Below are 25,377 nucleotides of genomic sequence, written 5' to 3'. Positions count from 1 at the left end.
AAAAGTCCACACGAATAACGTGGACTTCTCACTTTGGGCTGAGTGATGAGGAAAGCCCGCATGGCAGGTGTGAAATGTGACAGTGACAGTGAACCTGGGTGGCGGTATCAGTGACAGAAATTAGCATGTGAGCAGAGGGCCATCTGGAAAGCAGAGATGACAGCTCATTCGAGCATCACAGAGTTTGAAGTAATAGGGGAACATTCAAGTGGGTGTGTCCAGAAGCTAAGTGAAAATCATTTCTGAGTGTAGGCTACACTCAGACCCCTAACCTCTGGACATTCGCTTCGGAAGGGCGCACTTCCGTTTTCCCTAATTTTGTCTACCTTCACGCCAAATTCTCTGAGAGTGGAGTTTGGGCGAAGAGGTGGTGGTGAGAGATGAGACATTCACTTTTGCTTCAGACCCAGGGACAGGACTGCCCTCAAAATGCAGAGGCCTTTTTGTAGCTTAGGCGCCCTGTGCCCTCATGATATGTCAGGACATCGCCAGAATCTGCGCCGGCGCTCCATAGACTCTTTCAGCCCCTCCCCCGTGTCGCTGTGTGAGTGTCTTTCTTCAGGGGCCTTTGTGTTTTGGGTCACAGTCCTGGTCGGTGAGGGGTGCTGATTTGGAAGTAATCGTCAGTGTTGGCATTTCCAGAGTGCTTGGTCAGCGGAAATGCTCCAGTTTGCTTTTCTTTTACTTGTTGAGGACCTGGATCCTGGGCCTGTGTGTTCAGACATCGTCCAAGATAAACAGGTTGAGATGTTAATCAATTGCCCATTGAGTAGAGTTGACTGTTGACCTGTTCACAGCCAACATCCAGGAGGTGGTGCTTATGCTACAGGAGATGAAGGACTGAGCCCCGTTTTTCTGCGTCCCCCGGGAAAATGGGCCGTTCGTCTGTGAGCATTGGCTATTCCAGGCCTTCCCATCCTTTGAACCTAGTTCACCATCTCATTCCGGGGCACTTTGGGATCTTCCATCACCGTCTGGGCTAGGTATGGTTTGGGGTGCCTTTCGCTGTCTGTCCAGAGTTCAGTGCAGTTCTCACGTGGCCCCTCTACGGACGTCCTCATACCCTGACTCTGAGAGTTCCTTGCTGTTCCTTTACCAACCAGAAAGCGATTTCTGTTGCTGTTAGTCTATAGAAGAGAGAAGATTGAAGGCCTCACACAAGATCTTTAACAATAGATCTTTTGACATCAGTAGCATAATTAAAATTGAGCTGTGTGGATTTTATGTCTTTAAAATTAATTTATATGCATGTGTATATACGTGTAACACTAAATTAAACACTGTATGACTATGTACTTCCTGTGTGACAAGCAGAGTGCTAAGAGCATTACATATATTATGTCACTTAATTCTCATAGCTCCCCTGGGTTGGTCCCATTCTTGTCCCCATTTACTTCCCTTTTATAGATGAGGTACAGAGAAGTTCAGGGATTTACACAGCTAGTCCCCCCTTCCCCATGGTTTCCTTTTCTTGGCTTTAGCTACCTGTGTTTCCAGTTAACGGTGATTAACCATGGTCCGAAAACATTACATGGAAAACTCCAGAAATAAACAGTTTATCTACTTTTAAGTTGCTTGCCCTTCTGAGTACAGTGATGAAGCCCCTCACTGCCCCGCTCTGTCCCACGTGGGACATGAATCATCCCTTTGTTCAGTGTCTCCACATCGTATGTGCTACTTGCCCTTTAACACTATAAATTTATAACCACCCCAGTTTTAAGATCAGCTGTCAGGTATTTTGAGAGACTCCATTCATGGAACTTTTATTACAGTATATGGGTTAGGGGAGGGGGAGACGTGCCCCAAGGATGCCCTCCAAGGTAACCTTGTGCACCGGCTCTTGTTTCAGGCCTCGCCTCCACCCACCACTACCCAGTCCCCCGAAAGCACCATGGACACCTCGCTGAAGAAGGAAAAGCCAGCCATCCTGGATCTTTACATTCCTCCCCCACCAGCCGTGCCCTACTGTCCCCGGTATGTACGGCACTGTCCATCTGTGTGGCCTGCGCATCTCCTGGTCGTGGAGATTCGGGGTGGCGGTGTGAGATCCCAGGGCTCTCGAGAGGAAAAGTTGCTGAATCCCAGGGTGGCAGGTTCGAGTCCTAAAATTGTTGTCAAGGAGTGTGACCCTGCCGGATGGGGAGTAGGGGGTTGGAGGGCAATAATGAAGGTGGTCAAAGGCACAAGCTTCTAGTTACAAGGTGAGTAAGTCCTGGGGAATGTCATGCGGGGTGGTAACTGTAGTTTACAATTGTACATCTTGTGTATGCGAGTTGCTGAGAGAGTGGATCTCGAAATTCCTCATCATAAGAAAATAAGACTGTGACTGTGTGAGGTGAAGGATGTTATTTAAACTTACTGTGGTGATCATTTCTGTATCTATCTATCTATCTATCCGTCTGTCTGTCTAAAATCATTGTTTTGTACACCTCCAACTAATACAGTGTTACGACCATTGCATCTCAGTGAAACTGGGGGGAACTCTGTGACCCTCCAGGGGGAAGTGCAGGGACAGATCCAGGTTTCACGGGCCTTGTCGCTTTATAGTTGGGTGGGGGAGGGGCTCCTCACAGAAGCACGTGCTCTTGGCCGTGCGCTGCCGCGGCGCCTCCTTGGACATGGGAAGGGGCTGCTGGGGGTCCCCGAAGCTGAAGCTCCATGCACTACACGGTAAATTCACCTCTGGGGAGGAAGATGATAAATATAAAGTTACAGCTTTATTTTGCTGAGAGAGATACGTTCTTTGTAGCACTTAAGAAATGTGACTGTAGGTGTGGATGATGCTGTATTTGCACACGTGTGTGTGTTTATGTGTGTGCCTACCATCAGTTCTTAAAGGCCATTGCTTTATAATGGCTTTCTTTAAGGTTACACGGTGTAATGAGGATGGCTGAACTAGATGTTACATAGGGGATGATTTAGGTGCGAAATACGGGCTCATTCATGTTAACTTACATATTTACATAGGTTGGTAAAACCAGAGAATCTGGCTCATTCATTCCCGTACGCATTGACTTGGTGTTAGGCCAGGGTTTCCATATTACATGGAACGGATACAGTTCTTGCCCCCATAGAACTGCCAGTGTCTTAGTCAGCTATTCAAGAATAGCTTGAGAAATATGTAATTATGCTATAATGTTTCATAAGACAAAGTTCAGGCTGAGCTTATAGTGGTGTTTTACTTTATATTGGAGTTCTTCAGTTGTTTTGTTGTAAGCCGAGCTACTAGCTTCTACTGGATTTATTTCTCGCACCAAGAAGAATTCACATCATTTTCCTCTTCTTTGAGTCTTGGTTTGCCCAGAACTCCTTAAGGCACATAGAGCAGTCACCTTAGGTGGTCAGGGGCATTCTGGTTGGTGGGCAGGACCCTTCCTTGTAGTCACAGACCAGAGTCATTTGGCCATGGGATCGTATGCGTGTTTAAAGTGACAGGCTGTTGCCTTTGCATGTATAAAACATGAGAGTGTCACTGATCATCCGTGTGGGGGTCGTTCTGTCAGAAACTGTAGGGAGGACAGCCCCCAACTCCCACCCCCCATCCTGGATGTTCTTGTCTGGGTCTCGGGCAGGGGCAAGAAAGAGAGAAATGTACGTAGTGAGCAAGACGAGGAACTGGAGTCTTTAATCTTCTTGGATGGGGCACACGTGCACGCGTGTGTACACACACCCCATTAATGAAGGATAGTTTCCCAGGAATGAAAAATGCAAATGGTTATGGAGAACCGATGGTGAAAGAACCGATGGTGAAAACTTTCACATGAAGGTTTTGTGAATGGAGAAGTTGTATGCCAGGTTTAAAAATGTGGAAGGAGATGGATTCATGGGGGAGGGGTGCGCAGGCGGCCACCCCCTGGGAAACACCACCACACAGGCTAAGCTGGTCTTCGGGTCAGTTTGGACTCAGTTGATGCCGTATTTTGGCTGGTAGTTTTTACAGTAAGTCATCTGGTGGAATTTACTAAATGCAGAAAACATAACCAGCTGGTCACTTGGACTCAGCTAAAATTAATTTTAACTTTTGTAGTAAGCTGACATTTAGGAGGAGTCAAGTTGCAATCGAAGATCCAACTTTTGCCAGTGTCTGTACTTAGTTCAGAAAATAGACACTGTCCACTGAGGGCTACAAAGGCCCTTTCTGTTTTTTGACAAAATGTTCAAATCTGACAGCTCCATTATACATCAAGTGTCTTTTTGCCCCCTGGATCCTGGCAAAGACACTGCTCTGGGCAGGATAAAAATGGCCCAACAGGTCACACCTTGACTTGAGAGTCTGGAGGGACATAGGTGGTTCCCTGGCAGGACAGAGACGTGGGGAAACCAGAGCCGTCTTCTCAAAGGTGTATTTGTATCATTTGAACACATTTGAAAAACACCTATTTCCCATTGTCTAGGAGGGTCGTGGCATTGACTCGCACTTAATAGGACCTCTGTGTATTCGAGGAACAACTAGGATTGAAAAAGTGACCCTTTTCCCTCCGGCGGAAAAGGCGATTTACATTTTACGTGTAAATCACAGAAGGCGGCACCTCCACACAGCCTTAGGTGACTCTTCAGCGCGGGAGGGACTTCTCAGCACCCTCCTTACTGCCCACTGTCTTCCAGGGACCAGAATGGGAGCTTCGCTTATGGAGGAGGTACTAAGTGCAAACCGGCGGTGCCTGCTCCCAGGGGTTCGGAGTCCCCCAACTCCTTCCTGGACCAGGAGAGTAGAAGACGGAGATTCACCATTGCTGACTCCGATCAGTTGCCTGGGTATTCGGTTGAAACCAACGTTCTGCCCACAAAAATGAGACAGAAGACACCATCTTATGGTACGTGCCTGTGTATTTGTTTCGTTCGGCCTTTTGCAGTGCTTCTCTTCCCCACCCCTTCCTTATTTGGAACCGTTGGATGAATCTGGCAGACCCGAAGGGTAATCTGAGGAAAACATAAACCTCAATGAAATTCTAAGTATGAGGCCTTTCTTCATCTCTCCGAAGCGAAGCCTGGTTGAGTCATTACTCTGCCTGGCATCCAAGCCCAGCGGGTGAGATCATGTTCCAGTTTTAGCTTTCAGAGCCTGGCTTTCCACTTGGGAGTCGCTCCGCTCTGTGCTCCCGCAGACCCCAGGTCAGCACGCCCCCGTCCTGGTTGCGTGCTGTGGAAATCCGATGCTTTAAAATACTCTCCTCATTTTAAAATATGTTATGGCTTCTGCTTAAGTGAGTGTGATATGGCGAGGGGGGGGGGGGGCGTCTAAGTTGCAAATACAGGGAGAGATTCTCTGAGCCAAAAAGTCACCCCCTGTCATTCTCTTCCCCTCCCTCTGAAGGCAAGCCCCGGCCTCTGTCCATGCCTGCGGATGGGAGCTGGATGGGGATTGTGGACCCTTTTGCCAGACCTCGAGGCCATGGGAAGAAAGGCAAGTCTTTAAGCAAATCCTATCCAATAAGAATCCAAAGCTCTAGTTTCAGCCCTATTTCTCAATGTATTGTTATAACTGGAGAGAGGACTTAACCCTCTCCCAGGTACATCTTGTCATCTCTAAAATCAGGACGGCTGAAGACCTCTCAAATCTGACTTATTTCTAGAACGGCCAAATTATGCAATGCTATTAGTGATTGTAAATCTCCCGATGAGCAGTAGGTGCTTTGAAAAGGCAGTAGGCATTAACGGTCCAGATTCTAAGCAAGTAGAAATAAGTTATTCATGATGTGATCGCATCCTAAATTTTATGGCTGATATTATTGGAGTCTGTTTGACTTTTCATGAACAGGCGTGGATTTTCCCTCCTCCCAGATCTAATCGTTGTGTTAGGGAGTAATTACTGTGGGAAAAGAAATTTGTGTGTCGTTAACCCTGTAATCACTCGCTAGTTGTTACACCAGTCTCGAGGTGAATCTTCATAAATATGCCTGGTTTTTGCCAGTTACACTTGATGATGTCAGCACTGGCAGGACATTATAACTGCCTCTGCAGGGAGGAAACACAGCAGGCTTTAGATAGTGCAAGGAAGAAGAGAACATTCTGGAAGCAGCCTCTGACATCTTCTCAGGATTTGGCCAAGTTTGTCACCCAGGTACCTGAATCACCTGGGTTATGCTTGTGTGGAAGAGGAAAAAGACACCTGTGTAAAGTCCAGAACACCTCTAGCTGACATGTGACAATCTGTGGAGCTGTCAGCAGGTGGCAGGCTGTCCTTTGTTTAGTTTTAGAAATGCCAACATCTTTGTTGCTGTTCTCTTAGCCTTTTAAGGTCCGATTTAGCCTTTTATTTCCTTCACGCACTGAGAGATGGGGAGGGATGGGGGGAGTGTGAAATCAGTAATTGGAAGCATACTTGACCCCTTGTCCCACCTCCCACATTTTTTTCTTGTATGATCATGTTAGAATGAAAAAATGTCTGCATGGTGCGCACCTTAAAAAGAGGAATACAGCTTTATCGAGATGTACCTCACATAGCCTGCAAAGCCCACCCTGTTAAAGTGTACAACTGAGTGGTTTTGAGTATATTCACAGAGTTGTGTGTCCATCCCCATGATCTGATTCCAGAACTTTTTGTCCCCTTAGGAAACCCCAGGCCCATAAGCAGTCACTTCTCATTTGTTCCCCCCTTTGTTCGTGGCAACCGTACTTTCTGTCTTTGTGGGTTTGCTTATTCTGGACATTTCATGTCCACTGACTCATACAATATGGGGCTTTTTGACAGTGGGCATTTTTTAAAAGTGGCTTTCCCTCTTTGATTACAAAAGCAAATACCAAGTACATTGAAGAACATCTAGAAGGTACAAGAAAATAAAACCCAGCTGTAATCTGCTTCCCCAAACTAGAAATAATCACTAACTAGGAATGTTTTGTGTGTCTTCTAGTTATTTTCATAAATACAATTATACATTTAGAAAAAAATTGCAGAATGGAAGAAATAGATGTTCAGTAATACTATGTAAGCTGAATATTATCTAGAACATGTTTTTAATAGCTGCATTAGTAATCCATCTTATGGCTCTAATACCTATTATTCAGTCATTGTTGGACATTTAGGTTATTTCTGTTTTTATCCCTACACCCCCATCATAAATAATGCTTTAATAAGCACCCTTGTACATAGATCTTTGCACATTTTTAGGGGTAGAATTTTTTGGTCAAAAGAATGCCAAAGTGCCCTGCATTGTAGATTTCTGTTCAGTTGCATAAATATCCCCCACCAGTCCCAGGGGGGTCTGCTGGCATCCTGGGTGGGATCAATTTGTCTTGTTCAGAAATGTTCTGAGCATTGCAGAGCATTAAAAATTTTGGGCCTTATCCATGAAAGGTGACTAGTGCCTGTCCTTCTCCCAGGGTGACAACCAAAGGTACCCCCACCTTTCTGAATGCTCCTCAGGGGTGCCCCAGGATAAGAAACATGTTCTAGAAAAACACACTGTGTGCTGCAGGCATTGTGGAAGGGCAGATGGGGAAGGAGTGATGGAGCTGAGCGGCTTTCTCTCTTTGTTTCTGGGTTTCGAGTATAATTATGGAGATCGTTACACTGGTATAGAAGGACAGGGGTCAGCGAGGCGGTGTAGCCCGTCCCTGGGAGGAGGGCAGAGTGTGGCACCCACTCTAGGCTTCAGGCCCCCTTCACAGTGCTATGCGGTGGTCGGTTATTTTAACAGGCTTGTGGTCTTTGTCGGGAAACAGGTGAGGAGGCCCTGTGTCGCTACTTCAGTAACGAACGGATCCCTCCCATCATTGAGGAAAGCTCCTCCCCGCCATACCGGTTCTCCAGGCCCACCACGGAGAGGCAGCTGGTCCGGGCAGACTACATCCGAGGCAGCCGGTGCTACCTCAGTTCAGATCTCCATAGCAGCGCCACGATGCCATTCCAGGAGGAAGGGACCAAAAAGAAATCCGTCTCCTCCGGGGCCAAGTCCTCGTCCGCGGAACCGTCCCTGCTGGTCAGCTGGTTTACTCGCCTGAAGCTGTTGACGCACTGAGCCCTGCCCTCCCCGGACTCCCCACCGCCCCTGCTCCCAAGTGCCTTGCTTCCTCCGTGGGCAACCTGTTCTGATTTTCATGCACAGTATTATGTAGACACCTTTTGCGAATTAATTTTATTTTATATTTGGAAAATTGTACGTCGCCCTTCTTAGAATGTTGAAGGAAGTGGGTGGGAATGAATCCAGAGGGTCTTAGGTGCTGGTTTGTGGAGGTGGAAGGAAGACGGGGGTAGGGTGGGCTTTTCTTGCTTCCTTAGAGTCAGAACATGGAGACACGCTTTACAGACCAAGCCTCTGCCAGGAATGGTGAGGTCCCTAGGCAGTGTCCATTGTGGGGGCAGGAGAAAATTGATGGCCATTGTCCCACAGATGTGTTGGTTTGTGGTCCCACTTGCCCCCCTGAAAAAGTCAGTGGAGAAAACATTTTCATTGTGACTTTTTCAAGCTACGTACCACATTTGTCGGTGTAGCTGCGGCTGTGACTTTGAAATAACGTGTTTCAGAAGTGTCTGGCCCTCTTTCAGAGCGGAGGTGTAAGCGTAGACCTGTTACACTCGGTTCACCCCCTTCTGTAACAGTCTCCGTGCGGGTCGATTGATACAGAAACGCACTGAGATAGGGCTTATCACGCACACGGAAGTGTATGGTTCTGCGGGCTGGTGTTGTCACACATTATTGTCTTCAAGGGAGAAGAAGCTGTGGGACTTGCTGATAGCCAAAGTATCGTTAAGGAAAAGGAAGCCACGGGACTGAAGTTCGTAAAAGATACATCAGTTTGCATTTGGACCTGTTTGGTGTCTATCTTCCAGAAAAGAACGAACAGTTCTTCAATATTACACATTTTGCTAATTAGAAATATCTTGGAAAGTCTCACGGTCACAGATTTTCAAGTAGCATCAGGTATTTTGGAAAAGTGTGTCTGGATGTTAACTCTTGTTTAAACTGAATGTATGATATTTTGTTAGAATGGAAAAGTACTATCTTGTTAATTTAAGTGTTTTAAATATAGTTGTATATTTTTCTTACTCTTAGTCACGTGTGACGGAATTATTTCTGTTTTGCGCCATACACAAAGCTCGTGAAAGAGAGCGTTGGGGGTGTTTTCAGGTTTACAAGCGACTGATCACTATGGCTGTCGCCACCAGGAGCATGATGGTTAAAAACCAAAATCAAGCCTCCCAAGAATTGGGGATTTGATGGATTAGAAATGGGAGCGTGAAGTAACATGACACTTAGGGGACTTTCTGAGGTGTCTTTTTAGGCAGAGCTGGAATCCCCGACTCAAAAATACTTGCACCCCCATGCCCCCGACATATTTATTTTGCCGAACTTCCTGAAATTCAGTGAATTAGAGATTTCCCTGGAGTAAGTAAACAGCTTCCTTTTAAGACGGCTCTGGTGAGGTGAAGCAAACGAACAGCCCTTGCGGATTAGCGTGATTGAATTCGGCCAGGCCTGGCCTGTCACCCTGTAAGGGAACTGCAGTTGAGAGTATGGGTGTTTCGTGGGGGACGGAAAGGAGTTTGCCAAACCGAGGGTAGAAGAGACGGGGATGTGTGATTGGTTGGGAGTTTAACAACACAAAGTAAGGGCCAAGGGTGGGGGCGGGAGGTCTGGTAATGGGGCCCCCGTGACCAGGAGGGGGCTGTGGGAAAGGAGGAGCTGCAGCCCTTGCCCATGTCATTGTGAGCAGCGCTGGCTTCACGCCCAGAAAGTGGGGTGGCAGCACTTCCTCCCACTCCCCGGATTACAGGGGGACGGGCTCTCAGCACTGTGGTCTGGCTCAGACACGAGCAAAATAGCTCTGGAGGGCTTAGCCGGAGACTAGCTCCTTTTTGTGATGAAAAAGCCACTTGCAATCAATTGACCATCTGCAAATGAGTTTGCAGAAGTCAGTCTTCACCCTAGGCAGTGCCCAACTTAAATTACTGTGCCAAATGCTTTCCAGACTGTTCCCTGAAGCCCCAAGGGAAGGCTGGAGAAGTTTCTGGGTTTTCCACCTTCTTTGGGGAGCCTCCACAGATTCATTTTCATTTCTATTTGGACTTTTCTCTTGAAATAGATGACTGGGGAAAAAAGTTTGTATATGTCTTCACTGTCAAGATATATAAATGATAGTTTGATACTAATTTCTTAGAAACTAACAGAAACTGCTTACCTTGGTAGTAACCCAGGTTGAATGGTGGACAGGTGCTAACATATGGAGATGCAGAATGACACTCTCTGACATGACACCTTAAAATAGTGATTTCTAACAATACTACCAGCCCCAATTCAACACACACCCGTTTTTGTAATAAATATTCCATACCATCACTACAATCATTAAATGAAAATCAAGGATGAGAAAACCTACCTTCACATGTAAAAGTGTCACTATTCCAAAAGGCAATCAGCAGGCAATCTAACTGGCCTCAATATCACACGCATCAATTTAACACGCTAACCAAAATGTGTAAATAAATATCAACATATAACTATTTTATACGTAATTATTTTAGTGTGTAAATGCCCAAACCTGATTATGTTACAGGATGTCATGAAGGAATGAAACAAGGCACGTGCTTGCATCTCTCTGTAAAATCACCAGGAATGTGACAAGTACAAGTGCAGACGGATACAGGCCTTCTATGTGGGCAACTCAGCAACAGGAGCAGATTGTTTCAAGCAATAGGATTTTCTAAAATGCGGCCAATTTGTGATAAAGCTCTAGACAAAACAGAAGTCTACAACCGCAAGACACACAGAGCGCTTCCTGGGTGCCTGTCCTAAACCCTTACAGCTTTGTCAAGTGGGCGCCACCGGTATTCCCATTGTACACGCCTGGGGTTATCCAAGGCCATGCAGCTGATGGGAGCTAAGCTGGGGTTAAAGTGGAAGCAATCTAGTTCTGGTCCTTGCTCATATCCACCTGGCTGCAGGCTTCCCACAGTGCGTAGAATATTATGATCGCTTTCCTGAGAAATCCAACACCTGTTGAAACTGGGTGAAGAATTCCCTCATTATTTATAGACAGAATAAGATTGTAGCCTCAAGGGATTCAAAAATGGGCTCCCATCCATGTGACTATTTGGTGGACCAGTTGCAACTGTGCTGATGGGGACAGTTCTTTGTCATGAGGGCTCTAACCCACAGGGCTTGTGCAGCACCCATGTTGCCTCAGTGACGAACCCGTGTTCCAGTGGTTACGCAGCTCGTGGTCCCATCGTTAGCCCCTCAGGAGCCCCCATATTTCCAAAACTGTCTCTAGGGAGCCCTACCATCCATTGGGAACAAGTAGTTTAAAACATCCTGTATTATCAAGTCGTATTTTCGTGTTCATGTTACGTGTTTGTCATCGTTCTATCTTTGCTTCTCCTTAGTTCTCGCCTCACGGGGAGTTTTAGAGTCGGTTCTATGGGGGTTGTCTTTGTTGTGTTTGCCACCGCCCCTCCCTGCTCCAAGCAAGCAGTGGCTGTTGCCAGAGACCATGTGTGTTCCCCAGTGTCAACCTGTTCACCCTCAGAGAAAACTAGGACGTATTTACACCTTTTATTTCCTAAAGAGCTTGAGTAAGTAAATCCCTTTATTTGAAGAGTGAACAGTGCCAGCAAAGAATGACCCTGAAGTTGCTGTTTTGCCACTATGGCGTCAATGGGATGGCCCTGCACACCTGATGTGGCTGTTCCCAGCCAGTGTATCTGTGATGGGTCTGAAGCCACAGGTCATTCACGTTTTGCTCCCACCTCCATGGCTAGTCACCACGTCATTTCCTTTGGGATGAGACAGACCACTGCGTGCCCCGTCCTTGCAGATCATAAGGAACATGGGCTTCTGGTATAGCCACCTTTTGGTTTGGCCAGTGAACTTGACTTTATTCATTTTTTTGGAGTTATTTTGCTTGTGTAATTTTTTATAGGCTTATGCCAGTCACCTGGAAGTTCTGGCTTAAGGAATACTCAAAAGCTGAGGTTTCTTTAACTATGTGGAAGGCTTTTCATGGCGAATCAAGCCTAGTAGGACCCTAGTGTATGTTTGGTGATGCCTAAGGGGACTTACAGATTTTCTAACCTGTAGAATATGGGATGAGAGAAAAATATCCATCCTATTTGTAAAATTCACCTTGCAATTTTCTGGAAATTTCTCAGCTGCCAGGTTTGGTCTTCAGGGTTTTATTTATTTTTGGCCAGAATTATTGTTGGAAGTGTAATGGTTTAACAATTTTTAACAAAAGCGAGGTTCAGCATAGGTAAAGGAAAAAGAGATGGCATGAAACTCAGGTTAGCCATAGGGCCGTGTTTTTCTCTGATTTTAGGGATGTGAGGTCTGCCTCACTCCACGTGGGTGTTTGTATGTATTGTGTATAGAAGAGAATTTTTTCTTACTACAAAATTCCTTCTGCAACAATGGCCTATGGCTTCCTAATTTGGAAAAAGGAGGGATAAGACTTTGTCTATAATCAAAATAATATTGCTCAGCCAGGAGGATGTCCTACCATCTTTCGGAACCTTTGCGGCACCTACTCTGTTCTCCTTAACCTAGAAATGCACCTGGAGCCAGGTTAGGAGGAACTAGACCTGGTTGCAACCTGATCATCCCTAGGCATGTTCTGAAATCTTATGGCAGTGTTTAAGATCCTCATCTTCTGAGTTGATCAGCTTTTCACGGGTGCTGCCAATTTGCAAGGGGCGGCGGGGATTAAAATCTGCGAGGATACCACGGAAGGAGGTGGGCTTTAACCCCACATTCTCTTCCGGGGCCCCACTGGCCACTCTGGAGTCATTGCCCCAAGAGAGACAGTTCACAACCCCGGGGCTCAGGTCAGACTCACAGCCAAATAGCACACCCACTGTCCTTTCCTGAACTTCTCGTTTCTCTCGAAAGTTGTGAAGCTGACACTGCACGGGCAAATGAAGATGCAAACCTCAAAGGCATTTTAAGGAGAAGGAATACAGCCTCCTGAAATCCTGGTAGCTCAGGTTATGGATATTCTCATCATTTTCTCTTCCCTGTCCTGGAGCAAGTGTTTCTGAAGAAATGGTTAAAAGGAGAGAAAGCGTTGGGGGAAAAAATTTATTTCCCCTTGCTTTTCTGCTGACCAGACCCATTAAAAGGAACATATAATGTAACTTTATTTTTAGGGTGACAAAGACTGGATTTTACAATCTCTGTCATTTTGACAGATCATGGTCTGAATATTATGATTTATCTTAAACATGAAAGAGTGTTAAAAATGAAATTTAATATAAGGTAATACTGTCTTTGAAGTGAGAAGCTGTTCTTTTCTTTTTTCTTTAAAGATTTTATTTATTTTTAGAGAGGGGAAGGGAGGGAGAAAGAGGGAGAGAAACATCAATATGTGGTTGCTTCTCACTTCCTCTCAACTAAGGACCTGGCCCACAACCCAGGCATATGCTTTGACCTGGAATCAAACCAGCAACCTTTTAGATCGCAGGTAGCCTGTCAGTCCACTGAGCTACACCAGCCAGGGCAAGAAGCTGTCCTTTAATTTTTGTGGGTGTCAGGTTTTTCATATACATACATACATACATAACATTATATAATTTATATCTATATTTGTTTATATATAAATAAGACATGTCATTTCAGTTGAGGCTGTGTCAGGATCTGAGTGGCTGGATTTCAGGAATTAGTACTAATTTGGAAGTCTTTGACTTTTGGAAATTGGCTCTGAGTAGTCTGAAGCATTGGTGGGGGGGGTCAGCCTTTGAAGTCAGATAATCCAGCTGTCTCAGTTTACCATTTACAAGCTCTGTGACTTGAAGCTGTTTACTTATCTCTCTGCTACCCAGCTTTGTAGGAAATGGGAATAATAATAGAATATACTTGATAGGCTTATAGGATTAAATGCATTAACATTTGTAAAGCCCTTAGTGCAGCCTATAAAGAGCGATGAATAGATGTTGACTCTCCCTGGAATACGCTAGCTATAGTGTTTGTGCCTCTCAAACTCTAGGAAGGAAGGCATTCAGAACTAGTTGGTAGGGAATCACTCATTCTCTTGTCCCTAACCAGCAAAACAATGCCTTTGTCACGCAGCCAGACTGGGGCCTGGCAATGCGGTTTTTAGTGGTACCAATCTTGAGTGACTCAGAACCTTGGGCGGAGCCAGAACTCAAGAAACCGTAAAAGTCTATGATTGGACTCCCTCAGAATAATAGAGTATTATTTTAACCTTGGCTTGACTTATCACGTGTGTGTTTCTGCTCTTTAATACCCTCAGCAATCTTCAACAAAGTGATGTAAGAAAACAAAGGAGATCAGAACGTTTCCCCCAACTCCTCAGTGGCCAAATGACTTTCACCTCTCATCCCTGGCTCCAAACTTACTTCTGTGTTTCATATCATTAGAAACAGAGAAAACTTGTAGACTGGTACCTATTTTGAAATTCTCATGAAAAAGAGCTCTTCCGTGAATATAAAACTGATGGATTGCGTTGCCTGTGTGGAGGCTGAGCAAGACCGTCCCTGGGGAGGCCTCTCCCTGTGGGGTCCCGCTTTGGGGGGTCCAGGAAGAAACTGGAACAGACTCTATGGGAGGGGCAAAGGGAGCTGGAAGATGGTCGTGGGGCGAGGCTCTCCTTTGGTTTATTGAGTGGTGCCTACCTGTCAACCATCCGGGCATGTACAGTGTATCAGCCAGTCTGTGAGCACACAGACCAAGCAGATGCTTAGCTGATGAAGATACAGGAGTTGAGAAAGTTGTTTCTGGAAAGACTTTCATGAACAGAGATGGGTTCTGAGTGCCCATGAATCATGGTCTATGTATCTGCCATTGGAATAGGGTGGAGCCATGACTGTGCGTTTTAAGGTGAGTTTCCCAGCCCCTTACGTGCTTGCGCTCCTGCGTCGTCTCCCTGCTCCGGAAGGTGGAGCCACACAGGTCTGTGCATACCCCTCCCTATTAAAATAAAAAACGTGCGTAGCCAGCATCTTGTATAATGCAGCCCAGCAGGTCGCAAATGCAGGGACGGAGACCATGTTCTTTTCTTCCCGACAAAACTCAATTTTGTTCTGTCTTGTGTCACAGTTGCATTTTGTGCTAATTGTCTCCCTGCCTGGATCTCACCTTCACATCCCTGGACACTTCATGATGACCCCTAAATGTGATTTTTCTCATCTGCTCATTTCTTAGGAAATAACCTGTTTAATTTCTAGGGGAAGGGAGGGCCGCCATGGTGGACTGACTGAAGTGGCATTCTATATTTCCTGTGCCCATGGCCATGCCAAGGGCAGACAAGGGCTGGCCATGGCATTCAGGTCAGATGAGCAATTAAAAAACCAACCAACCCACCAAACAAATAGAACAAAGCTGCCTTTCCAGATTTCTCCTCAATGAAGGAAGGCCACTGAAGCCCGTTAAAGTGTGTTCTATTTGAAGATTTTAAGTGAATTATAATCTTTAGATGACATAAAACACAAATGCGAAGGTGCAGGATTTGGCTTGTGTGTTAGTTTTGTCATACAACTACATATTTTTAGCTAATATTCTTCCTAATGCCCCTTATGTGGCACCTAGTTCTGTATTCTTCAGTCCTGAGGATGTGCTTATTCTTCTGAGTCCCATCACCGAGGCCACTCCCAAGGTAATCTCTGTGAGACTTTTCTTGACCCTACTTTGGACAGAATTAATTGGTTTCTCCTGTTTTCGTATAGCGTTGACTCATCCTGTTATTAGATGTTTGGCTCCCCAGCTTGGGTTATGAGCCTTCCTAAAGCTTTCCTGTATAGCTCACATGGTAGGTAGAGCAATGCTATTGAAGTAACTAGATGGCAAAAAATGAATGACCTTGCAGTCAGAAAAAAATTAGAAAAAGTATTCAAGTTTTCTGTGGAAAAAAAGATTTTATATTAAGGGTTTTTTCAGACTACTACATATAGAATTTCATTACATTGGCTCTCATTCCAAAGAAAAACATTATACCAGGTGTTAGAACTCAGTCATATTTATAGGAAGAATAAATCTTGGCCATTAACAACAGCTTCTCTGGTTACAGGATTACAGTGACTGCTGAGAATGTAAGTGCTTTCAGGAGTCTACAGGGGACTCATTAAGGCTTATACAGGCAATTTTAAATTAAGCATAGAAAAAGTAGTAGTGGGGAGCGGGGGAAAAAGAATGTTTCCACAAATTCACACAAGACAGAGGACCATTCCAGTTGTGTGATGTTTGGTTGAAGGAGAGCAATTTGGACCTTGGAAGACCAAGTATATAAATACAGATAGCGAAATATTGCCAAGAGCCTTCATCCCAAGAGGGTGAGTGGCGGAACCACTGAAAATATTGTTGCTGTGTTCTAGACAACAAACGGATACCACTGAAGACTTGAGGGTCTAGTTTTAAAAGAACGTTGTCCTTTGCTCACTGCTACATTGAGCTCACTGGAGTCTGAGATTCTACTTTGTTGATGTATGAAAACATTCAGAAACCCTGCACTGCCAGGTGCCTTGAACTCCAAAAAGACGACAAGTAGCAGGAGATGTTCAACCATGATGCAGTTCCAATGAAGATAAAAAAAGAGTAAAAGGAATAAATACAAAATGATTAAATAAACTCCTTTGCAAATTGCACTTAATGATAATGACAATTACTGGACTTCCCTGTGGTTGCTTTTGCCCAATGAAGGAGGGTACATCTGCGTACTTTTGTCAAAAGCACCCTTGTAGCATCATCTAAAATGTACATCACACTCACTGTATGGGAAGTAGGATCAAATTCTGTTCTGGGCAATGGAAAATGCGTGGTTATACAAATGCCAACATCCTCTCCTAGATGTGGAGCATGGGTCCTGTGCCCCAGGACCCCCTGGTGCTTCCTGCGCCTTTTCCCCTCTTACCTCTTGCCACCTTTACTCTTTCAGCCTCTCACTCTGCTTGTTTACCTCCGTCTCTTCCTGAAGCACCTCAAACCGCAGTCACCACTGTTCCCCGGCTTTGCTCTCTGCGCTCAGCCCCTCCCCCGCCCTTTGCTTCTTGTGATGGGAGGAAATGTAGCACATTTACTTGAAAATGGGAGGGTGAGCAACACGTAGTCCAGCCCATACAGCTCCACAGACGGAGGCTCTCAGTGGGTTGGTCTTTTGAACGAACATGTTTGGCAAGGAAACGAAGGGCAGAGTTGGGCAGTCGTCTGATGGCTTTTCTGAAGCTCAGGAAGGAACAGCAGTCCCTTTGTGGAGCCTTTTTACTGCTTCTTTGTTTTCCACTTCATTGATTTCTGCTCTTTTCTTTTCTCCTTCCTTCACTTTCCTTTGGGTCTATTCTGTGGGTGTGTGTTTAGACTTGTATTAGGCTCCTGTGGTAAGGATCACAGCATCTCAGTGATAGAGTGCACTACAGGTTTACGTTTTCCTCATGCAAGGTCCACTGTGGATTCTCCAGGTTGGGCAATATTCCACCACAGCCCTCCTCCAGCTGGTGACTCAGGCCACTCCTGTCTATGGTTTCTCCAACTTGGGGCTTCACACACACCCTGGCATTACCCATCTGGTGGCGCAGGGTGTGAGACGTGGGAAAGTGAAGCTGGGTAAACAGCTTGCCTAGAAATGACCAATATGGCTGCCTTAATGGGAAGAGAGGTCAGGAAAGGGATATTGATGAGTCACATGGTCTCTGCCATGTTCCATTTTTTAAAACAAACCAAAAAAAGCTTTATTTTTTTTTCTCAAAGATTTTTCTTCAATTTCAGTTGACATTCAATGTTATATTAGTTTTGGATGTATAGCATAGTGGTTAGACACCTAATTTAGGAACTGACCCCCCCCTCAATAATTTCTTACCCACTTAGAACCATACCTAGTTATTATAATATTATAGACTCTATCTATTGTGTTTCTTAAGTTGGATATTTAGGTCATTAACATACAACTTTCCTAATGTTAACACTCAAGACTACAAATTCCCCTCAAAATGCATGGACAGGTGTGAAGGCAGAGGGAGAAGATGGCCATCTAGAAGCCAAGGAGAGAAGTCTCGGAGAAAACCAACCCGTCCGACACTTGACCTCAGACCTCTAGTCTTTAGGACTGTGAGAATGTACATTGCTGCTGGTGAGGCCATCCAGTCTGCGGTCCTCTGCTGCGGCAGCCTGCATAGACTAAGACACAAAGTGATGCACAGCCCTATTGGCCAACACTTCAGACGAGGAGATGCAAGGGGCCCCTAAACAGTTGTGCCCCACTCAGCGGGGCTTCTCCGGAAAGCTGCACAGAGGGAGGATGAAGAGGGAACTTGTTTTCCCATGGGAAGTTCAAGTCCTTGTGTCACCTTTCATGTTGTGTCACCTAGCCTATCTGGTGGCTGCTCAGGTTACTAGAGCCATGTCATGCAGTGTGCCCTTCCACCTGAGTCCATACAGGGCAGGAGGAGCTATACACCTGGGTGTGCAGGCAGTTGGCTTGGCTGCACAGTTGCCCATCAAAGGGACACCTGGTCCTTATGAGCCCTGACAGGAGAACCAGGTAGCCCAGGTGAGTTGGTCAGGCATGGGTAGGAGTCAAGGCAGAGCAAGTGCGAGGGTTCGAGGCCTGGGGGATGCTGAGCAGAAGGGAGGAGGAGCAGGAGATTCATGATACATCACTAATATGCTAGTTCTTGGTTAGGATAGTGGGTACATTCATTTTACTAAGGTTAAAACAAAATAGAAACACATAAAGAGGCATAAAGCAGTGATGATGATGATGTTTAAAGAATCAAAAAGTAGTTCCTTCAATTCTGGTAGGTCCTGAGTTGCTTTTCAGTTTTGGGGAACCTCTATCTTCCTTAACTTCAGGAAATTAGATGGTTATTTTGAAAAGCTAGTTTAAACCTGTTAGGGGGAGAGAAAGAACGAAATCTCCTATAAAAATTCAACGGTTACCTCTCTAACAAGTTTCATTCACTAGCTATTATTTCAGAGATGAATAAAACATATGATACCTTTGATTATAGAAAACTTTCTTTTAAAATCAACCCTAATGAAATAATTGAAATGTGTGTTTCTAATTTCCAAGTCTTGCTAGTGTCTTGTGTTTTGCTAAAAGTAGAATTGTTGCATATGTGTGTTCCTATCCATTGTGGTTACTCACATGGCTACAACATGTAGCAGTCTGTGGTTAGCATAGACCCTGAACTTGACAAACATTCTTGCTTTTCTCACATTCCTTTCCTATTGCCTCAATGAAATAATGGACACAATAAAACATCTTTCTTTAGTTTTCTTTGCAGCCATGCTTACATTATTTTGTTAGCTATGTAAAGCTGCGCGCCTGATGGTTGGCTTTCTTTTGCTTTGGTCATGGACTTTTCGTGTAGAAAAGAGTGCAATGATCGATGCATTGATATAAAAAGTCAGTCACACACAGTGCCGGTCACTCACGGTCGCCGCAGGAAGCAGAGGGCACCCTCCAAAGGAGTCATGGATGAGAGTCTGATGAATGGGTCACTTACAGAAATGTCAGCAGATGCAAAGATTCCACAAAGGATGGCAAAGCACCCCAGGGTCAGCTAGAAGGACTGAAGGTTAGTGGGGGGATTGGTTCCTGGAACCCAATGAGGTTGCAGCAGTAGGAGGGGGTGGAGGCGCTCATTAGGAGCTGTGATCTTTGGTAGCAGGGAGGGAGGGATCTTGGTAGAGGGAGGTAGGGGGAGGAGAATGTGTGTCCTGGGTCTTCTCTCCTCTGTCACTGCCTCTCCCTCCGTAGCACCGCACCAGAAGCCGGAAGGCAGGAGTCCCATTAATGGAGTGTCTATGGGAAGTGCTTCCTGTGGCCCAAAGCAGGGGTCGGGGAGGCGGGGAGCAACGTCTGACACACTCACAGGGCAATGGCTACCATGGTAAGCACATTTTAAACAATTTTTTCAAGTGAAATAAAGGACCTTACCCTCCGTGTTTTGACCAGTGCCACACAGTGTGGTGCAAAAGAAGGTTGATAGTTGTTTGTATGGAAAATAATGCGACAATTAATAATAATGATACAAGAATAAACTCTGTACTTCATATATTCCCAACTGTCAACCTATTTTGCCCCACCCTGTATTTGTTCAGAGGCTTTTTTTTTCTTTAAAAATTTTAGGTGTTGATAACTTTGTCCCATTTAAAAAGCTCCACAGGGCAAAGTTGCCTTTGGACCCCGGAGGGCACCTGTGGTCATTCTTGATCTTACAGACAGACAGGCAGAAGGATGGGGTAGGAAAGTGGGCGAGAGGGACAAAAGGGTGGCAGGCTAATACTTTGGCATGAGCCTTTGTATTTATGTAACCCACACATTCTTTAACATTGCTTTTAAATGGAAGTTTTAAGATTGTTAATCCACAATGTAGAAAGATATCTTTAGCAAATAACATGATCTCACTTACATATGGAATCTTAAAACAAACCCCTACAAAACTGTGTTTACAAAGAACAGATTGGTAGGCACTAGAGATGGTGGTGGGTGTGGGTAAAATAGGTGGAGGGGGTCTAAGGTACAAATTTCCACTCATAAGATCACTAAGAACTGGGAATATAATCACAGCATGCTGACTACTGTCAACAATACCGCACTGTCTATTTGAAAGTTTCTAAGAGAAAAAAATCTAAGGAGTTCTCATCACAAGAACAAGTATTGTATCTATGTGTGGTGACAGATGTGGACTAGAGTTATCGTGGTGATGGTCTTCCAAGACCTACAAATATTGAATCATAATGTTGTACACCTGAAACTACTATAATGTTGTACACCAATTGCACCTCAATTTAAAAAAGGAAGGCTTCTTTAGGAAATTTAGACATTTTAAGATGGAATAGACTAAGTGCTCTCTGCTTTAGAAACTGAGATGTTTTTCATTGTGCTGTGTTCTTTTTTAAAAATTCTGAGTGATTTGCAGGATAAATAAAGGGGAAGTTCATGCCTATAAGTAGGATAATAAAATTCAGTGAGTTTTTTGTTTGGATGGGGAAGGGTTCCTTTTGTGTTCCTCAGGAGAAGAAGAAAGTTCCTAGGGTGTGCGTTAGCTGGAAGAGCCCATTGGAAAAAGCTGGTGCTTCTGCCACTCCGGCCCTCCTTTCCGGAGCAGATTGTCCTTCTTAGTCCCCAGGACAGACACACCCCTTCTGCATGAATCATCAGGGGCTAACGTTTGCTTCTTGTTGCTATTCTATCATAAAACTGCAACTTCTGCAGGACAAAGGGTCTAAAATATGAAAATAGGGCCTGAGCAGGCTCACAAAACATGTTGAGTGGATTTGGGGAAGAAAGACAGAATGAGACACTGAACATGTAAAATCTGGAGGGAGAAATGCTCCTAGAACCAGGTACTTACTCTCCAAAGGTGTGCTGTTCCTGGAAAGCAGAGGGTGGGGAAGGAAAAGAGGGAAGAGTAAGGGAGAGGCTTCCTACTTGAATTCCTGTATCACTAAGTTTTATGTTTTCTTGCAAGTTGATAAAGGGGAAGGCTGTGCTATGAAACCCCCACTAGACCTAAGAGGTTCCCCACACCTAGTAGAGAGCTGTTCATCCCAGGAGGGCTGTGTCTTTACTTTCTTGATATTCCCTGGAAGCCTAGAAAAATGCCTGGCTCATTCTGGGAGGAGAGTCTGTCATAATCACCTCTTGAATGTGATTATTCAAGACAAGGAGAGAGCTTAGAAAATATTACTTGGTGATGTTGATGAACCTTGCGGAAATACGCACCGGTTCTTCGGGTGTTTGGCAACTAAACAAAGGTTTACTGTACATAAATACTTTTAAAACCACTGCTTTGTTGAACTCTGCCAGATTTCTGACTTGCTAAGCTAGCAATGACAACGCTAACATTGTTTTATAATTAGACTTACGTGTCTCTACCTCCTTAGAAGATTGTTAAGGAAATTCCAGGAACTCTGTGCTATCATATCAAGCATTCCAGAAGGCAACCCAAAACAAAACAAAATGTAGTGTTTTTGTTTCATGAAATAATCACCATTATTTCATGATGACAGTTACTGTCAGACTCAGAAGGGCAAGATAATTTTTTTTGTTGAATGGGGCTTATTGTTTTGTGGAAAATAACAACCTAATGACACTCAAGAGGAATGGCTAGAAGCCTTTGAAGAACAACTTTCTGCCACGACCCCACTGTTAAGACCATTCTACTGCTCCTCACTCTTGGCTCATAAAACGTAATTTCATCTTTGGAATCTCAGAAAAGATATAAAGTGGTACACCCCAAAGCTATGAGGTTTTTTGCAAAAATGTGGAATTGTTTTCTTTTGCCCAGGAAGTCAGAAAGTTTGCTTTTGCTTTTTTACTCAGCACGTAGGAATAGTTACACACGATTGAGCTCCAGGCTCTGGGGATCTTTGGCCTTATAATCTACAGGAAGATCTCCAATGCCCTCCATCACCAAATGTTCATCCCTGTGTAGTTTTTCCCCACACTGAATAGAGACGACCTGCGGTACCAACAGTGATACAGCAGAAAAGACAGTGTATGACCTTGGAGGTAGGTCATAAAGATACTGAGACTTCCACCTTGCTTTCTCTTGGACCACGCAGTCTGAGAGAAGACAGCTGCCTTGTGGAGGACACTGAAGCTGTCCTCTGCCATGAAGAGTCTGGCCATGGGCAGAGGCACGGAGATTTCCCGAAGCACTCGGCATTGCCTTGCCGGCCTTGTGAGTGAGCCAACCTGGAAGTGGATCCTCTACCCTGTCAGGTCTGCCAAAGACCACCGCCCCAGCCAACGTCCTGACAGTCACCTCGCAGGAAATCCTAGCCACCCACGTGACCATCCTCAGGTTTTTTTTTTACTCTGAGGTTTTATTTATTTCTGAGGAACTCAATGAATTTTAAGTTTAAGAATTTAATAATGCATGGTTTACATATCCATCACCTCGTACACTTTACAATTTGACTATTTGCTGAGTTCTTTACACAATTAATGTATTTACATTTAATTTTCTGCCATTTACCCTTTATCCACAGACATTCCTTCACCTTGATGAAATGACTTTTTCTTGCTTTTTTACCCTGTAAATGTATTTACATACATTTAATTTAAAAATTTTTTTATGTATTTACATACATTCTTTTTTCTTTAAAATTTTTCAAATATAGTTTGTGTTCAATATTATTTTGTATTTGTTTCAGGTATACAGCAAAGTAGTTAGTGGGGTGTCGAACCTGTGTCCCGCAGGCCATGTGGGGTCCAAGATGGATGTGGCCCAACACAAAACCATAAACTTACTTAAAACATTATGAGATTTTTTGTTTTCATTAGTGTTTGTGTATTGAATGTGTGACCTAAGACAACTCTTTTTCTTCCAGTGTGGCCCCGAGACACCACAAGGTTGGACACCCCTGGTAGACAATCATACAGTTTACAAAGTGTTCCCTTGATATTTCCAGTACCCACTTGGCACCATATATAGTCATTAAATATCACCGACTATAGTTTTTATGCTGTACTTTATATCCCCATGACTATTTTTAAAGTACTAATCTGTACTTTTCAATCCCTTCATCTTTTTCACCCAGTGTCCCACGTCACCTCCATTCTGGCAACCACTAATCTGTTCGTTCTCTGTATCTGTGAGTCTGTTTCTGCTTTGTTTATTCATTCATATTGTTCTTTAGATTCCACATATAGTAAAACCATATGGTATCTGTCTTTCTCTGACTTATTTCTCTTAGCACCGTGCTCTGTAGGTCTATCAATCCTACTGCAAATGCTGAGATTTTGTTTCTTTTTATGCTGAGTGATATTCCATTGTATATACATACCAGAATTTTTTTATCTAGTCATCTATCGTCGCTTCAGTTTCTTTAGTTGTAATTGGTCTGTTCAATTTTTTAATTTCTTCTTGGTTCAGTTTTGGGAGATTGTATGCTTCTAGGAATTTATCCATTTCTTCCAGACTGCCCACTTTGTCGGCATATAGTTTATTGTAATATGTTTTCAAACAATCCTTTGTATTTCCGTGGAGTCAGATGTTACTTCTCTTTCATTTCTGAGTTTATTTATTTGGGTCTTCTATCTTTGATTCTTGCTCAGTCCAGTTAAAGGTTTATCAATCTTGTTGATCTTTTCAAAAACCCAGCTCTTGTTTTCATTGATCTTTTGTATTGCTCTTTTAGACTCTAATTTGTCTATTTCTGCTCTCACCTTTATCATTTCTTTTCTTCAGTGCACTTTGGGATTTTTTTCTAGTCCCTTTAAGTGTAATGTTAGGTTGTTTATTTGAGATTTTCTTATTTCTTAAGGTAGGCCTGTAATGCTATGAATTTCCATCTTAGGGTTACTTTTATTTTGGGTTGTTGTGTTCTCATTTGCATTAGTCTCAAGGTATCTTTAGATGTCTTCCTTGATCTCACTCTTACCTATTCATTGCTTAGTAACATGCTATTTAGCCTTCATGTGTTAGTGTTTTTTTTCTGTTTTTTTTTCTTGCGTTTGATTTCCAGTTTTATACCATTGTGGTCATAGAAGATGCTTGATACAATTTCAATCTTCTTGAACTCATTAAGGCTTATGTTGTTTCCTAACATATGGTCCATCCTAGCAAACATTCTATGTGCACTTGAAAACAATTTATCTTTTGCTGCTTAGGGCTGAAATGCTCTGCAGATATTAATTGAATCTGTCTGGTCTAGTGTGTCATTTAAGGCCACTTATTGCCTTATTTATTTTCTGTCTAGAAGATCTATCCACTGATGTCAATAGGGTGTTAAAATCTCCTATGATGACTGTATTACTGTTGATCTCTCCCTTTATGTTCATCAGAATTTGTTTTACATATTTAGGTGCTCCTATTTTGCATGCATAAATGTTTGCAAGGGTCATATCTTCTTCTTGGATTGCTCCTTTTATCATTATACAGTGTCTTTCTTTGTCTCTTACTATAGTTTTGTTTTGGAGTCTATTTTATCTGATATAATTAATGCTACTCCACCTTTTTTTCACTAGCATTTGCATAAAATATTTTTCCATCCTTTCATTTTTAGTTTTTTATACTTGCTCTCTTGCTGTTGAAGTTCTAAGTTCCTTGAGCATCCTTATAACCATTTTTTAAAAAAACTTTCTATCCAGTAAATTGCTTGCGCATTTCATTTAGTTTATCTTTTTCTGGAGATTTCTTCTTTTCTTTCATTTGGGGTGTATTTCTTTGTCTTCCCATTTTGGCTGGCTCTCTGTGTTTGTTTCTATGCATTAGGTAGATCTGCTATGTCCCCGAGTCTTAGTAGGGTAGTCTTATGTAATAGGCGTCCTGTGAAACCGAGTGACACGGTCTCCTCAATCAACTAACCAAGTGCTCCAGGAATGTTCCTTGTGTGGGTTATGTGATTGTAATTGAGTCTTGATTGCTGTGGGCACGTCAGTGAGTGAGGTCAACCCTCAGGCCGGCTGACCGTATCCACCTGACCACAGTGTACGGTCTGCTGTGCAGGTGCTGAGCACACAGAACAGAATTCGCCTCAG

At 44.0% G+C, this 25,377-nt stretch overlaps 1 protein-coding gene across 1 annotated transcript in view; it reads left to right on the top strand.

Moving 5' to 3' along the window:
* CNKSR3 (CNKSR family member 3) overlaps positions 1-9,001 on the top strand; it is a 76,339-nt gene extending 67,338 nt beyond the window's left edge. The window contains exons 10-13 of the mRNA XM_037052591.1: positions 1,850-1,974; positions 4,606-4,814; positions 5,315-5,404; positions 7,663-9,001. Of these exons, the coding sequence (XP_036908486.1) occupies positions 1,850-1,974; positions 4,606-4,814; positions 5,315-5,404; positions 7,663-7,958 (720 nt within the window). The 3' untranslated portion in view covers positions 7,959-9,001. The remainder of the gene's footprint in view (positions 1-1,849; positions 1,975-4,605; positions 4,815-5,314; positions 5,405-7,662) is intronic.
* Positions 9,002-25,377: the final 16,376 nt, after the last annotated feature.

Source organism: Sturnira hondurensis, unplaced genomic scaffold (genome assembly GCF_014824575.4).
Source record: "Sturnira hondurensis isolate 20B ecotype Veracruz unplaced genomic scaffold, ASM1482457v3 Scaffold0000167, whole genome shotgun sequence".
Lineage (NCBI taxonomy): Eukaryota > Metazoa > Chordata > Mammalia > Chiroptera > Phyllostomidae > Sturnira > Sturnira hondurensis.
Note: the sequence above shows the minus strand (reverse complement) of the source record. Positions and strands in the feature narration are given on the sequence as shown.